General features: G+C 38.7%; 1 protein-coding gene across 4 annotated transcripts in view; it reads right to left on the reverse strand.

Moving 5' to 3' along the window:
• Nucleotides 1-17,515, reverse strand: part of SMC1B (structural maintenance of chromosomes 1B) — a 62,965-nt gene that overhangs the window by 17,352 nt on the left and 28,098 nt on the right. For 2 of the 4 annotated variants that reach the window (XM_024204413.2, XM_024204410.2), the window contains exons 14-21: nucleotides 17,018-17,134; nucleotides 14,826-14,932; nucleotides 13,199-13,340; nucleotides 7,608-7,753; nucleotides 6,205-6,358; nucleotides 4,311-4,409; nucleotides 2,282-2,438; nucleotides 1,243-1,397 (exon numbers count right to left, since the gene is read on the reverse strand). In XM_024204413.2, the coding sequence (XP_024060181.1) occupies nucleotides 1,243-1,397; nucleotides 2,282-2,438; nucleotides 4,311-4,409; nucleotides 6,205-6,358; nucleotides 7,608-7,753; nucleotides 13,199-13,340; nucleotides 14,826-14,932; nucleotides 17,018-17,134 (1,077 nt within the window). Of the gene's footprint in view, nucleotides 1-1,242; nucleotides 1,398-2,281; nucleotides 2,439-4,310; nucleotides 4,410-4,727; nucleotides 4,732-5,026; nucleotides 5,054-5,151; nucleotides 5,161-6,204; nucleotides 6,359-7,607; nucleotides 7,754-13,198; nucleotides 13,341-14,825; nucleotides 14,933-17,017; nucleotides 17,135-17,515 lie in introns of all 4 variants that reach the window. The other 2 variants (XM_024204412.2, XM_024204411.2) reach the window with 2 other exon arrangements.

Here is a 17,515-nt window from a genome sequence, read left to right on the forward strand (position 1 = left end):
AACAAACAAACAAACAAACAAACAAACAAACAAACAAACAAACAAACCAGAGACTGTATAAATTAAGTCAGAGGCTATATATCATTCCAACTCACTCTCTGTAGTACATTCGTTGCCGGGTCTAGACCACTATGTTTAAAATACAAGTAAGGGATTGCTAACTGCTATGCTGCTGGTATAAGTTTGCACAGAGGCTTTCTCCATACGTTATTTTATAACTAACTGCTGAAGTGTGGTTATTCCAGATCTCCCACTCTTAATACTGCTGGGTGATCTCAACTTTAACTCCCTGGCCTCCTTCAATAAGAAGGGGTATGAACTTGGGTTTTATGAGGCCAGAAAGGATATCTTACATGTTGGGCACAGGAAGATATCAGTTATCACTGTGAAGATCTATGTAGTTAAATCTCCTGTATACAATTAAACTCTCACGTTCTCTCTGAGGGAGAAAAAGCGTGGAAAATGTGTCTGTGGTATGGAGCAAAACTTGAACTCATTTGCAGAAATACTTAAAAATTTGCTGAACTTGATATGCACAAATTGTGTGGGAGATTTCCTATAATTTACTTTGAAAGACTGGTAATATTTTTCTTTTATAAGTTTCAGAAGTACATGCTGAATGACTGATGAGGAGTTAATACAGAGAAGCAATTGTTCTATAGTTCTTTATAAATAAATATACTGATATAAACTGGGTATGTGTAAGTGTTTTTTTCCCCATTTATTTAGAGAAGTGTACGGAGTGCTAAAACAAAAATGCTAGGGTCAAGATATCTAAAATAGTCTTGTTAACTGGTTATATGGATACTTGAATGTTCTGGATGCTTGCTATACCCACCACTAGATCTGTGCACCAATAATATTTATTTTAAAAACCAAAAATAGTGAATATACTTTACGCATGGTATTCCAGAAGTCTAAAATCAAATAAACAAACTCCCAAAAGAGCGAACACATTAGTCCATCCCTCTCTTGCACAGAAGAAAGCTGCAGGTAAGTGTAGACTGGTAGATGCTATCTTTTCTTCATGTAATTGTGATTCTCCTAATGATCTTTGTCTTCTAATCAGTTTGTATAAACTTCATGTTCAAGACTGAAACCATAACATATCTTTGGAGAGTAAAAAAAGTGAATTCTACTGTTCTAGTTAATGAAACTTTCACTATTATGATTCCAATTATAATTGAGGGAAAGCAAGCTAGTAAACTTTTTTTAAGCCAAGTACTTTAAAACATTACACACCTGAGCACAACTGTTTCTGCAGAGTTTCTTGTAGATCTGATCGATAGCTACTGAGACATGCTCAAAACACTGGCTGAAACGCTCATATCTTCTTTTTTTCATCTGTTCAAATTCTTGCCTACATATCCTGGCTTCCCTTCTGCTGGCCTCAAAAGCTATGAAAGAATAAATTGAACTAACTTTAGCTTTGCAGAAAGTGCTCAATAATAAGCTTAAAATTAGTTTAATTCTCTTAGTAATCCATATCTTAGCTAATAAGCATTTTACTAGAGAAATCTGTTTTGCAACATAAACGGAAAACAGCTTCAGTGCATATATGAGCAACATGGCGATGTCCTAAATTTGCTCCCAGAGCTCAGCTACCGAGACTGAAAACCTAGAAAATTGTTTGGATGTTTCCAGTTTTCCCTACACAAGACCAGACTGATGTGTGAAGAGAAGGAGCTCTGCCTGAGCACAGGTTGTTCACAGTTGTATATTTAGATTGGGTAAACTCTATAGCAGTTTATAAGGCTATATTTAGGTGTGGCAGTGGTATTCCTTGCACTCTCAGTAGTGTGCTACTTACAGCACGCCACTAATTTTGCAGTAATGTTGGTGTTTGAGCTCCAGAAAAGATATGGTAACTGGTACATGGATTGCTGCTTCTAAGGAAATTAGCAGAAAATTCTTAGCAAATCAGTCATCTCTGAAATGTAATAAACCTTTTATCAAGGAATATACACTATATCTTGCTTACGAAGATATTTTTGGTGAAGATACAAACAGAATTAATGATGGAACACAAAGTTTTAAAGAAATAATTTGGAATAAGATGCAACATTTTATAAATAAGATTATTAATATGAAATGGCAGTATAAAAGTGTAACTAAGGAAAAACACAGGGCCTCTAGTAGTAAGTCTCTGACACAAACACAAAGGAAATACTCAAATACATGAAAGGAGTAAAAAAAAAATAGGACCAGTTTCAGCATAATGATTATGCAGGATGGAAAACTTTCACAGAAATGGTTAATAATAAGGAAGATTCAGTATTACCATCTACTGATTCTTGGAACTTGTCCTTAGCAGTCTGCAATTTCTCCAGTGCTCTTAGGTTTGGTGCAGCTGTTTTGAATAAAACATTTTCTTTGGATACTATTTGCTGCTGCAATCGTGTCAGATGAGCCTCAATCTCTTTATCAGACTGTAGGTCCTAAGCAGAAGACAAAAAGTCATAAAAGGGGATTACTTGCCAATAGAATCAGCAGGCTCCCAGACAAGAGGACCCTATACAAACTGGTTCACCACAGATGAAAATATATCACGGTCCCTTACATCAGGACACGGTAAGCAGAAACAGCCGCTGAACAGACCTTGGCAATAGTCAGGAATAATCTTAACATTAAAAAAAAAAGCCCAAGATAATTTAAATTGAAATAAAATGGACAAGAAGCATGGTCAAAGGCCTCTGCCTTGAGAAAACCTTTTTAACACATTCCATCTGGCAGCATGACACCTCCTAGCAGAGAGGTCTGGTCTCTTAATATTCTGCCTTGACTTCCTTAGACAGGCCAAGACATCCCATCATATATGGCTTAAGCCAAACCGTTCTGTTATGTGAAGCAGCTTGAGTTCTGGGTGATCTACCCTGCCATTCTGCTGGAGAAGAAGAATTTCTGATACCATAAAAGTGCTTTCCTTTGCTCTATTTGAAGAACTAGGTAGTATCTTTAGCCCTCAGAACCAATTTTGATTGTTCCTGAGCATCTTTATAAAAGACCTTTACAAAACAATGACCAACTCCTTTGAGCCTGGTATTTTGAAGCAGACTGGGGTAAGGATTAGCAGCCACATTGCTTGTGCATGGGGAGAATTTTTTAGGAGACACTCTTCCAACTCACTACTACAGATTCTTGCAGTAGCGAGTTGTGGAACATTTTTTTGGTCCTTTGGGGCAGGGCCTTGCAGGTATTGCAGCTTTGCCTGAGCACATTTCCCTGAGACATAAAACACCCTTTTTGTGCTGATGTACAGTAGGGAATATAGTAGGACAAGAAAAGTATCTTAACTCTTATCATCAACAGATTGGTCATCTTGAACAAGAACTTAAAAAAGATTGAGTGCATATTACACTCAATGATTTAAGCCACTCCACTTAACTATTTACAACTCTTTCATGAAAACTAACATGATGGAGAAAGGGAAAGGCTGGTTCTGCAACTTCTCCAGCAGATGAACAGATGATCCAAAGGATTGTTACAGAAGACAGGGTATTTATACCCTTGGTCTATAGTTTTGGCTCTCAACCTTTCCAGACTACTGTACCCCTTTCAGGAGTCTGATTTGTCTTGCGTACCCCCAAGTTTCATCTCGCTTAAAAGCTCCTTGGCTTACAAAATCAGATATAAAAGTGAGACAGTATGCTATTACTGAAAAATTACTTACTTTCTCATTTTTACCATATAATTATAAAATAAATCAATTTGAATATAAATACTGTACTTACATTTCAATGTATAGTATATAGAGCAGTATAAACAAATCATTGTCTGTATGAAATTATAGTTTGTACTGACTTCACTAGTGCTTTTTATGTAGCCTGTTGTAAATCTAGGCAAATATCTAGATGAGTTAAGGTACCCCCTGAAAGACCTCTGTGTACTGCCAGGGGTACATGTACCCCAGTTGAGAACCACTGGTCTATGGAATGCAAGGCTCCGGGGAATTGACACAAGGCCCTTATCTGCCAAACACTACTCTTGAAAGTTCTGTGGCCAGGTATGCGACTTCTATTGCAGGGCCACATGAATGCAGTAGTATGAAGGAAAATTACAATTTCTGTTCTTCCTCCATTAGATTTGCACTTTACAAAAACTTTAAATTATAGAATGTAGTTAAGTGGAATATTCTGATCGATAAAATGCATATAGACTGCTAAAAAGTCAGGATGTCTAACAGGAAATGGCTGCTGTCAAATCTCAAACCTACCAGTTTTCAGTCAAAACATTTGGTTAAGATTATGCTGAAAAATGCATGAAAGCTTCATTCTATAGTACTATAAAGAAAATAAAATAAAGGGTCTCACCGTTAGATCATCTGTTAGACTGCTGTAGTCTATCTGAATTGCTCTCTCTCTTTCATAAATATCTGCAGTAGCCTCAGTGCTTTCTGCTTCAGTTCCCAGCTGTAACAGAGATGAAGGGCTTTTCAGTTGAGAAATATAGTGTTCTTTTTAACAACTAAAAAGAACAGTCTACATGACATGGAATGAGGGAGAAAAATGGAGCAACTTTTCCCTTTTCTAATTTATTTAATACACTTCTGTAATCAAACGTTATGATTTACTAGTTGATTAGCAGGAAGTATTAATAGTTGAAAATGATGTCTTTCTATGAACTTTGAAGAATCCAACAATTGCAGGTGTGGTGTTATCATGAAAGCAGAAGTGCATTTGTCCAGAGTGCACTTAGAATGGGCTACCTCCATTTCTGGTCTGTTAGACTGGGCTTTCCAGGGAGTCTTTAAATCCCCCTTCAAAAAAGGCTCCTACAGATATTAGTCAACAGAAAACACCCCTTCCAGCCAATTGTTAGAAAAAATAAACAAATCTCCCTTTCCTTTTAGGCTGCTGGCAATGAGCACAAGCAGACTGCCTCCTACTCACTGCAAGCCCAGGTCAACAATTACTACTCTAGCTCCGTCCCAGTCCCAGTCTCTCACATGCTGCTTCCATCCTCCTCATGTCAGTACCCCAGAACCACTTTCCCTCCCATATTCCACACATCAGTGACACATTCCTACTTCCCCTCCAAGTTCTCCACCTTGTTCCTACTCCATGACAGCCACAGCCCCAGCTCACCCTATGCCATCTCCTTTCTGCCGATCTAGACACTCCATGAGTACCCTCCAATCCCCTTTCTCTCCACTGAATGCCCCTGTCCCCTTGTTCTTCTTTCCTCCTCTCCCATCCATTTCTGCCTATCCTCACCCTGAGGAGCTTTCCCAAGACTGGATTCAGGGAGCTTCCTTGTAAACTTCCTTTCTCCCTCTCACACTCTATCCACTGAGACAAAGGATAAAGGCAAAGAGTTTTTACTCTTCACAGCAGTCGGGGGTGGGGGGGAGAGCGGAGGCAATCCTGCTGACACGGCCACCTGGCAAGGGAGAGGGACAGTTTGCTCTGGGGCACCCATTTCGGGGGGGGGGGGGGAGGAAACCAAGTAGCTTTGCAAACTGGCATAGAGTCTCACCATCACTTGGTTTGGAGGCCCTCTCAAACAGAGAGCAGGAGCTGCCACTGCAGGATAAGCTTGCCCTCCAATCCCCTGACCCAGCCTCCCCTCAGTGGTAATTTTTTTTGGAACGGTGGAGGGCCCCGAGTTTCAGATTTTGCTCTAGACTCCCAAAAACCTCCAAGTGGCCCTGCCTGCTGTGAAAGTCAGGAGGGAGGACTTGAAACTGTCATAAGTATTCCTAAGAGTATATTCCGTCTCTAATTTATTTGACTTTTATTTCTATAGCTGTTGGAGGAAGTAGGCTCAGATTTAGATAATATTCATATTTAGGGTGGAGGGGGTGGGGGGGGGGAAATGTCAGAATATCATCTAAGGAGGAGTCCTCGATAGAAAATCATCCAAATCTGAATTTCATCCTATCTAATCTGGGTTTTACATTTTTGCAGTAATAGTTTTGTCTTTATGCATCCTCTTAAATGTTTATTTGCAATGTTGATAGTGGCAATGCCTTTGTATTATGAAGTTTTTACATATTTTCAATAAGATGTTGCCAATGTGGGTGGGTGTAAAAATGTTGTGATAGCCCCTTCTACTGGCTGCATAAAGATGGATTTGGCCAGTGCCTATATTATTATTTTACATTACTATATAACCAGGGCAGTCAGCCATTAGGAAAAAACATTTTACTTCAGCAATATATGTTTTCTGCTATAGTACATCTTTCATAAGTATTTTCTACAGTACCTCTACTTCACTGATTTCATCCAGTGATCCCAATAAGAGAGAAATTCTCAAGTCTTGGACCTTGCATTCAAGAAGCATATTATGTCTCTCTAATCTTTTCTGTTCCAGAGAGGTTTCAATAGATATAGCTTCCTTTTGTAACTTACCCATTTCCCTGCAACCATACAAAGGTATGAATCTGTTAAACACTGGCATTATTAAAATTATGTAACTATCAGGCAAGCACTAACAGAAACAAGAAAGATTTTTCTACTGTAGTCTACATTATCCATTAAAAGGTAAGTACTTGGTCCTAGTAATGATCTGAAGTATTATATAATGCATTAGCACCAAGAAGGAATTAAAGGTAAGCAGACCAGTAATGTCATTTTTCAAACATGGATTCTTTTACCAATACCAGAGGGGCGGAAAATAGTCTTGATATATCATCACAGTTCAACAGTTTCAAGCCTTCATAATTTAGCACACTTACTACATCAACTACAATCTCTATCCTACCAGCCCATACTTCTGCTCATGAAGATTTCTTCCCTTCAAACCACGAACAGACATAGTATCTTCTCCTAGCATTTCTTCTACTTGAAATACAATTCAAGATCACCTAATCAATTTACTGTAAAAATATAAGTGGCTAAATAGAATAATAATCCTAATAGTTGGCAGTTAAAAACTATTTATCGTAATTATTGTTATACAATACATTCTGTTAGATGAGTATCAAACTTATGAATTCTTATAACTTTTTTATGAATAAAGTATACTGTGAGAAATATTTCACAAATTTTCTTAGCTAACACATACATGTTTATCCCCAAAAAGGGCAATGAGTCACTGGATTGAACAATGGTTGATCATCAATATATGGCTAATAATGACCATATATTGATTCAGTTGGAGGTGCTAAAAGAGAATATATGCACACAGATTAAGCAGGATTGGGGAAGACAAGATAGACTAGACTAAACTAAAGGAGGAACCGTTCCCACAGAAGAGGATTTAGCAGCAGAAGCAGGACAAGAAAGCGGTCTAAAATTAGTATTTCCCTCAAGATATGCAATACCTGACAGGCATTGAGTGTAGCACTGTGCACACAGAAAAGAACAGAAAAATCACCCTAAAATGTTAATAAAAAATTCAAGGTTTAACTATTTCTAACTATGAGAGACCAGGATGAGACCTAATCGGGGGTGGGCATATTATCCCACATCTACCCACTACGGGTTCTTACACCTTCCTTTGTAGCATGCTGGCCACTGCTGGAGACTGGATCATTGGACTACACTGACCTCAGGTCTGATCCAATATGACAACTGACTTCCCACAAAAGGTTCAAGCTTCTAAAATGCTGACCTCTTTTGAAATTACTAAACTAATTATTATACCCAAGTACAGTTAGTAGTTACCTATTAAGGGTTAATAATTTCTTCCTTGATTCCTCAACTTCATTTTGGGCTTTTGTAACCTCAGTTTTGAGAGTTATTAATCTATCCTTAAGATGCTGTTGTTCCTCCATTATTTCATTCACCATTAGTAGAAATTCTTCCTCAGCCTGCATAAAAAATAATTCCATATTTTTAATGTTATATTTTATTTTAAAAGCCTAATATGCCATTATATAGCAAGAGGGAATCAAGGTTTAAAATCTTTATACCATATTACATTGGTAAAACAAACTAGCTGTCAGTTTCTTTATAAAGCTATTCATGCTGTGAAGCTATTGCACTTGAAAATACTCAGCTACATAGATTCCTATATATCCAGTGAGCTATTCATGGTACACCTCTACCCCAATATAACGCTGTCCTCAGAAGCCAAAAAATCTTATCGCGTTATAGGTGAAACCGCATTATATCGAACTTGCTTTGATCCGCTGGAGTGCGCAGCACCGCCCCCCCAGAGCACTGCTTTACTGTGTTATATTCGAATCTGTGTTATATCGGGTCGCGTTCTATCAGGGTAGAGGTGTACTTTCTTAAACATAGACCCAAAAGAATTTTATTGAGAGCATATATAGTCTTAATCTCAAAGGATTATTTTAATACGTAGTAAAGACCAATAAACTATCATCCAATAGTTTTGTACAGATTGAAACCACATTATGTCTTAAAAGCATTTCAACTTATTGTGTATAGCAAATGAAAATTTAAAGAAATTAAAATGTATAAAAGTTACAACACATCTATAATAATTGTATAAAATAATAATGGATAAAGGTTAAACACGTCTATATATTTGTCTATGTCAGGGAGGAGGTCAAGAAGGACACCTCTAGTCTCACATTCGAGACATCCAGCCACCAGGTAAGTGCTCACAAGATTTGGGGTGGTACCATGACCAATGTGCTCAAATGATGCTTAGCTGGGCAGTACCCCACTGTAATGGCCACAGAAGGAATCTAGCAAGCAGCGTCACGTAGGGACACACCTACATGTGTCCTACTGGTCCCAGGCATGTGTGAGTTATCATGCACAAGTTACTGAAGCAGGTATGCTCACTCTGACCATGAGTTGAGTATGAATTCTATTCACCTCGAAAGTGTGAGAGACTATTTTTCATAATTCACTAGGAGCTCTAATTAGGAGAGCAAGGAGATGATTCAATGTAGGGCTGTCTTGGTCTCCATCCTGGGACTTGACCCTGATCAGCCTATCATCTAGGTATGGGTAGACATGAAGTCCCTATTTCCTTAGATATCTCACTACCACTGCCAGGCAATCTGTGAATACACTCATTGCCATGGACAGTCCATAGGGTAGGACTGTGTTTAGATAATGCTTGGGTCCCTCTATAAATCTGAAGGACTTTCTATGAGCCAGGGAGATGGCAATAGGGAAGTATGGATATTGCAAGTTGAAAGTCACAAACCAGTCTTAACCTCAAAGTGATGCACGCAAGCATTACCATCCTGAATCTGAGAAAGCATATGTATCTGTTGAGTCTCCTCAGGTGTAGGATAGGACCAAAAAACCTTTTTCTTTTTTGGAATAGGAAAATACAGAGAATAGACTTTCTTCCCCTGTATTCCTGAGGCAACTCCTCTATTGCTACTAGCCAGAGTAACAAGGCCAATTCTGGCTGTGAAAGGCTCTCATGAGAAGGGTCCTTGAAGAGGGATGAGGAAGAAGACAGGAAGAGGGTAGGGAGAAGAATTGGATGGTATAGGCATGTGGCAACATCTAGCACCCATTTGTTAGTGGTGATGTCCAACCATGCCTGGTGGGACGAGGTGAGGCTGGTGCTCAAGAGATTGCTCAGTTGATTGGTGTCGGTGCAGCTTTCAACCAAATTATCAAGTTTGGCAATGCATGAATGCAGCGCTGTGTGTGGCTGGTGTCGAGGAGAGTTATCACCCTCTCCTGTACTTTTATAGATTTTTAGACTGATTGGGATATGGAAATGTTTGTTGCCTATCCTGGTGGTGTGATTGACGATGGTACACTGGAGGTGTACAGATTCCTGGGGACCTCCACATCTCCTTTGGAGTCCTTTAGCGAGTACAGGGTGCTGTTTTCTCACTAAATAATTCTGATCCTTCAAATGGTAAATCCTCAGTTATGGCTTGCACTTCATGACGAATGCCTAAAGCCAGAATGCTATTTACATGATAACAGAGGTGGCCATGGACCAGACTGTGGTATCTGCCACATCCAATGCAGCCTGAAGAGCGGACTCTGTTACCAGCTGGCCCTCTGTAACAAGGTAATTAAGCTATTCTCTCTTCTGGGGGGCGGGGGGAGTAGAGGAGGGAAGCAGGGTCTGCTGAGTGACATCCCATATTAAGAAATTGTACTTAGTTAGGACAACCTGGCAAATTTGACACTTTCAGCTTGAATGAAGCACAGGAGGACTTTCACCCAAACAGGTTAAGTCTTTTGGGATCCTTTTCTTTTATTGGGTTCCTGGTGAGCGTGGACAGCCAGGACTACTAAGGAACTGGGGTTGAGGTGCAAGTAGAAATACTCAATTCCTTCTGTACTAGATATCATTTTTCTATGCATTTCATCGTCAGTAGGTGACTGGCATTTACCACAGCGCTCTTTCTGAATCTAAAGCTCTCTCATTTATAGGAAGAGATAGTCTGGCCGGTCCCAGGGATGGATAGCAAATAATTTTTTAGATTTCTTGATCTCTAAGGTGACTGTGATCTGTATCAGGAGCTCCTGAAATGCCCTTAAATCATCTGGGATCAGCATCGGTGCTGGAATGACTGTTTCATCTGGAGTTGACAGAGACAGGTCCTCTGCGGGACAAGGGTGTGGAGGAAGACTGCTGCTGCTGCATTCATACCTCTGGGTCCCACTCTTCCTGGTACTTGGGTATTATTGGAGTCAGTGATATCACTGGGGAGGAGGACCTTTTCCTTTTTTCATTAGAGGCAAGTGGTTTCTCGACACCTGGAACGATAGGCCTCAGTATTTCCAGAACGGTCAGGGCAGCATCCTGTAAACATATGGGTGGCTGGCAGGTTATTGGGGCTATACCAGTGCCAATCCTGATGCGGTGGAGGCTAAGTCCTTAGATCCGCTGATGGATCGTATGCGGGACAGTTCTCTGCTCAATCATAGAGGACAGATGGCTGTATCTCCTCCATAGATGCCACCAATGGGTAAGGCGTCAGCAGTATCAGGCTTGTGCTGGTACCAAGGGATGTCTCCAGTGCCAGGTATGGATCTGGCATAGGTTGCAGTTGTTCCTCCAGTGCCAGTGCATATGTAGGGGCGCTTTTGATATCCAGCCTGGTACCAATGGTGTCACTCTGTTATTTTTTTCACTCATCTTAAGTGATGGGTGAGGCTTGGGGAGGAAGGGGGTTATTTCCCAATGTCTTACTGTGCGTCTCTCTACATAGAGCTACATACTGAGCATTTCCATGAGCTTCTGCCCCATTACTCTGTGTGACTCCAGACGGTGCCCTGCTTCAATGTCTGAGGCATGATCTGAAGGTCTAGGTGAATCCAGTGCCATGGATGCTGTGTTGGCTCTTTGCTCAACCCAGAATTCTCTGCTGAGTTCTTAGGCATCACCCACCTGGTCAGTGGTGCACTGGACGGTGCAGGCTTCACTGGCATAGGGTCCTCGAACCCACAGGGATTCTGATGCTGCCTTCATTGACTGCTCCAGTAGATGGAAGTTCAGTCTTGTGTGTCACTTGACTCCTGGATCCAAAAGGAGAATGAGGTGCAGACCACCTGCTTGGGATGAGGGATTTGCCAAACCAGATCAGGTGCCTGATGTGCCCATATGCAAATGGAATCCATCTCATAAGATAAGTGAGGCATGAGGCCTGTGGGTTTTAAGTCTACCACCTTCAAGTCCTTGTACAAGGCAGTCTGTAGAGGGGGAGCTTGCGTCAGAGAAAATCAATCAGCTTGGGTTTTATTCTGTTCCAATACGTTAAAATAAGGAGAATGACGGCTGTTCATAAATCTTGTGAAGATTCTTTAGAAGTTTGGATGAGAATAGCCAATATTAAAGCACCAGCAAGCCAGACACACATTAGGTTCCATACTGCTGCACAGGCAGTAGGAGGGAACTGAGGGAGGGTCACAGCTGCCACACCTTTATGTCCTTGTATGGGAGCATGAAGAGGCTAAGGATGCGTGAGTGGCCCCACTGCTAGCAAAAAGAATATATAGCAAGATCCACACCAACACACACACAAAGAACTTTCAGATAATTTTATCAAAGCAAAGAAAAAGTAAAACAACATCCCATTCTCTAGGATTACAAAGGCCCTGATCCTACAATATGGAAGTAAATAGGAATTTTGCCTTTGATTTCGGTAAGAGTGGATGAAGCCTAAAAGGCACTGGGAAGAATGCATTCATGGAAAGCCTGCACAGACAACCCTATCCACAGGAGACACTGGGGTGTTGTGCAGGCGGGGGCATGGCCAGCAGCTTCGTGACTACATGGGTCCACTATTCAAAACCACTAAAACAGAGTGCGGGGGCACAGATGCTGTGGACTCTATTATAGTCCATGGGCTATTGTAATCCTCTTCCAAAGTTCCCTCAGCATTGGAGAGAGGATTCCATCCTTCTCACACCTCACACAAAAACTCCTATTTACTCACAGCCCATGCAATCAGGTTTTAAGTAAAAGGATTTTAATCACAAAAGAGGAATATATGCTTTCAACTCTTCAAAGAAATTTTATTTTGATGCTAAATTATTTTCCCCATCTCCAGAAATATACCCTTTCCGCTGTATTTTAATGATGATTTGATTTATTTTAATGGAGAGATGTGGAAAATAGAGATGTACCTGGCATCATTCTCACGATGGAGCAGGTTTATGTGGTATCAACATCTAAGTAATATATATCTTTTATTTAACACACTGCAACATCACTCTCCTTTTCACTGCTTCACATGGATAAACAATTTATCAATATAAAGGGATAAAATAATGCTAATTGCATATGAATGCGCAACTTTTTATTACTGCATATGCTCACCATTTTTTAAAAGTGAATTTTAAGAAAAGCCAGCTACAAAGAAAGTATCCATATGTACAGTCAACTTTAAAAACTACTTCATATAAAAATATGAGGCCATTCTGTATGCTCAGTTATGCTGAAATTATTTTAAGCTGACTATATTTACTATGTGTAAAGTATTTTGAAGATGAAAAGCATGATTTATGCTTGTTAGTTTAGCTGTCACTAGTCAAACTTGCTAAAGAACCTCAACCATGTGCTATTAATATTTTAACTGCATGTTTATCTATAGTCATTGATGCATACATGTTGCATGTTCATGTCATTAAAGGACATTCCTGTAATGCACATGTAGAAGCAGAGTTAAGGTTGCTCTTAATATTTTGACTTTTTCCAGTTCACATATCATGTTATTTTAACATATTTGTTTCCAGTTAAAATGTATACAACTGAATATTCTGAACATTTATAAATAAATATCAGGTTCATTTAAATTATGATTCTCTATATTTTCCTTCTCTCCTGCAATAGGACATTGTAATGTAACAGTTACCTTCTTTAGCCTGACAATCTCAGCCTCATCCTTACGAATTGTCTCCTTCAACATGTGGATCTTGTTCACTAACTTTTGTAGCTGGCCACGACTGTATTCAAGCTGAATGCTCAGTCGTGTCTTCTGGTTTTCAAACTCCAGTCTGGCCAAACATAATGTAATAACATTATTTTTGGCCAACACTTAGAAATCAGTTTAGCACTGATTTAAAAGTGTCCATAAAAAAAGATTGCAAAGCAAATGTACCCCATTAATTTTTACTTCAGAATAACTGAATATAAATGCAAAAAGCACACTAAATTTAACAGGATAATTTAGACATAGGATGACCATTGCAAGGTAAGTATGCAATCCACAAATGAAGTATCTTGCAGATATACTGAAAATAGTAACAAAAAACCCACACTAGTCCAGAGTATACTGATGACTACTTCCACAAACATTTTGTCCCTTCAGAAACAGAAGTGACACAAAGTTTAGTCCGTCTCACTTCTCAGTACATGGTACGTACTCATGACCAATACAGAAAGCTTCTCCTTTTACTGTTCTGTTATTAGCTGTTTAAAACCACCCTCCTCTGAACCCCCAATTCTCGGAGATCTAAAACAAGGATTTAAAATGGAGCATGTCCGCTACTCTGAAGTTTAAAATCCTGTTCAACTATGAACCTGTACAAGTATTTGAATCTCAACCACATGCAAGGAAAGTGTTTTGTCCTCTAAGTTCCTAGATGACAACACATCAGAATGTCCGACTCAATAGATAACCTGGGTGCAGAAAAGGAATTGGACTCTTGTTACCGGGAATCTGTATTGGAATACAGGCAAAGATGATTTGCTGTTAACAACTCTAAGGTCCATGAATCACTGTCTGCTTGACTGAGGAGATGATACAAAAATGAACAGTAATCTTTATTTCAAGTTTTAGTCTATAAGATAATAAAGGGAAGACTTCATATCCAATCCTGGAACAGGACACCAGTCTCCAGTGCTTCTGACTCTCCTCTTTGAGAAAGAAACTTGTCCTTTGTCACGTAAGTATGTGAATGAAATCCCTATTGTTGATGTTACCAATTTGAAAATATCTTGTTTGAAGTTCAAATTTCGTCATCGGGTTCTTCCCGTATAGAAACATTACATCCTTACATTTGGTTCTCCTTTGAAATGTGTGACCTCGTGTAGTGAGGCAGAGTGGCCTCCACTACACCTTGATTAATAGTGTTAATGTTTTCACAAATGTAACGATAAAGCCATTTCTCTGGGCAGTTTTTAGGCTATTATTCTTGCTTATTGCTATATTATATATGTAGTACTGTAATAATGTCAAATGTACAGTATTATTAATTTATTCTTATCTAACCAGTTTGTTGTGAAACACCGCTGTGGACTAATATTGCAGTTGGTGTAGTAGCCCCAGACAGACAGTATACCTAAGCTGACTCCCAGTAATAAGCACATTACCATATTGTTAGGATTGCTAGATATGTTATGATGGAGAAAATTTGACATCTTGCAGTAAATCTCTTGGGCTTTGGCGATCCTTCCCACAGTAACTATGCAATTACTAAATTACCGGTGTACTTGTTTTGATAATGCATACAGCAGTTTTCATTTGTTTGAAAAAACACCTTTTTCGGTCAGTTTCTTCCTGCTGTTTCACACGTTCTTGCTCAAATACACGAATATTCTCTACCCCAATTTCTTCACAGAAGTCCTGGAATACAGCATCTTCAACCTTTAAACAAACGATCCAAACAAACCACTTAAACTTTTTTAAATTCACATAAGAGAAGCATCATTTTATTAAAAAGGTTTATTTTTTATATATTAGGCAAAATTTTAAAGAAGTTTTAGAAACACAATGTATTTTAAAGCTGCTGGGAATTTAGTTGCACTAGGAATTTTCAAAGTGGGTGTGAAGTTCACATAACCAGATACTGCAGGTGACCTTCACAGGATGAGGAGAGGAATCCCTACTTTAGCCATTCGTGCCAGAGCAGGAGCAGTGTTACTCCAGAGACAATTCAAGGTATCAAACGGGAACATTAGCCTCATACTCCTACCCATGGCTCCCACTCTCTATGGGGAAGGAGAAGGCTACAGGGTATGCAGAGCTGCTGATCCGCCAGGCCCATTCCTGCCACTAAATTCTTTTGCAAAGCTAAGCTCTGTGCCACAGAGGAGAGTGCTTATTCCCTGTTAGAAATCCTACTCCCTTCTCTACATTTATACAGTGGAATCACACCAGTACAACTACCACAGGTTACTCTTACTGACAAAGGAAAGAGCAAAACTTTCCCCAGACTAGAAAATGGATATCTACAAACCCACACATATGACCCAAAATTAACAAACAGATAAATGAGTTTTAGATTTGGAAAATTATGCTTACAAAGTTCAAGGGACAATGGGACACATACAAATACAGTGAGTACTCCATTTTGCACCTATCAGAGGAACAAAATTTAAAAAACATGCAGCACAAGCTAATATGGATCTCTAAGAAAAATAAAAGCTCTTACAAACAGCTGAGAGTTAAATGTAATGCCCAAAACTACATAATTTATAAACACATCAATATCCAGTCTTATTTAACAGATACACTATTCTTAGGACATTCTTAATCTACATTTTCTTTTGCTATAAAATCAAGCACATTATTTGCACAGGAAATGATGACAACATGCTTGGAAAATGTGTTTTTGGTGAGAACTGTATTTCAACTATCAAGCCCTGTATAGTTGACTCAAGAACTCAAGTAACTAAGAAACCTGTTTTTATAGGTAGTGAGATACAAAAAGTCAATTAATTTTTTAAAATTGAAAAAAAAAAAATTTAAAATAATTTCTATGTGGCATATAAAAATGCTTAATTTTATGTAAAAAGCGACAAAGAGTCCTGTGGTACCTTATAGACTAACAGACGTATTGGAGCATAAGCTTTCGTGGGTGAATACCCACTTCATCAGATGCAGGTCGAAGTGGGTATTCACCCACAAAAGCTTATGCTCCAATACGTCTGTTAGTCTATAAGGTGCCACAGGACTCTTTGTCGCTTTTTACAGGATTCAGACTAACACTGCTACCCCTCTGATACTTAATTTTATGGTGTGACAAAGGGTTGAGATGATTCACAGAGACATGTGTGAGCATTGCAATAATCTCAAATGGATGCAAATAAAACCTTTATATTATACCACCATGAATTCTGATATATAGAGAGTATTTTCTTCATGGTGGCAAACACTACAGTTAAGCTTGAATTCCAGTTTCTGTTTTAATATTCCTTTAATAAAGTAATTCCCTTTGGATTGAAACCTTCTACATTTTGTCTCAGTTCCAAAGTGAATATTTTCTTGAGTCTCAGCAAAATTGCTTCAGCATATTTTTAAAGTTACTTGAGCAGAGGAAATTTCCCCCTCCTTATTCCAAATAAAACTGTAGTGTTTATGTAAATGAAAAAAGGCCACCTGAAACTTGAAACTGCAAATTAGTTTTGTTTTGTTCTACATTAGTCTCTTAGGGAGCACAAAATTCTGGTTTGAATAAAAATGATTCAGTATTTTAAGGTTACGAACTGATAACATGGGATGTTGGAACACGCATATTAAAATATTTTAATTTTTAGGATATCATCACTGGTAGAATAGTATAGCATGCTGCATGTTCCCTGGAGTGCTTTAGCACATCTATAGACTATAGCTACTGTTCAGACACTAAAGGTTTAATAATTGCATGGGTTCACTCTCAACCCTACAGAGAAGTTGCTGTAAGCCATTTATAACTCCATAATTTGTCATGAACATTATAGAATGTGTTACCTCATTCATTTTCTTTTGAAACTCTTCAATTTTCTCTGTTCTTTGTAAAAGTCCTTCATTCAGCATAGCGTATTGTGATTTAATATTTACTAACTCACTTTCCAGCTTAGATTTTTCCTAATTACAAAGAGGAAGAAGGAAATAAATATTTTTATTGGTTTCTTTAAACAAAATGAAAGATATTCTAACTATTAATAGATGCTTCTGACACTATGGCTATTTATCTTGTGTTGAGTTAAGAAGTTACAACTTTTTTTCTGAAATCACTATTGTTGATTTAAGTGTAATGGCTGCAATTCTATAGAATGGAAAGCAAATTACATATTACAAATAAATGTACCAGCTAAGACTTACTGACTCATGCATCTTTTTTGGGGGGGCTACTATGTATCAAGTTTAGCTGAGTGTCAAATTCATTTTTTTTACACCAGTAACAACACCTAAAGGAAAGCCTCATTGCTTTAATATAGTACTTAATCTTGTTCTCTAATTTTATTA

This window comes from Terrapene carolina, unplaced genomic scaffold, assembly GCF_002925995.2.
Source record: "Terrapene carolina triunguis isolate 2854851 unplaced genomic scaffold, T_m_triunguis-2.0 Scaffold112, whole genome shotgun sequence".
NCBI classification, from domain to species: domain Eukaryota; kingdom Metazoa; phylum Chordata; order Testudines; family Emydidae; genus Terrapene; species Terrapene triunguis.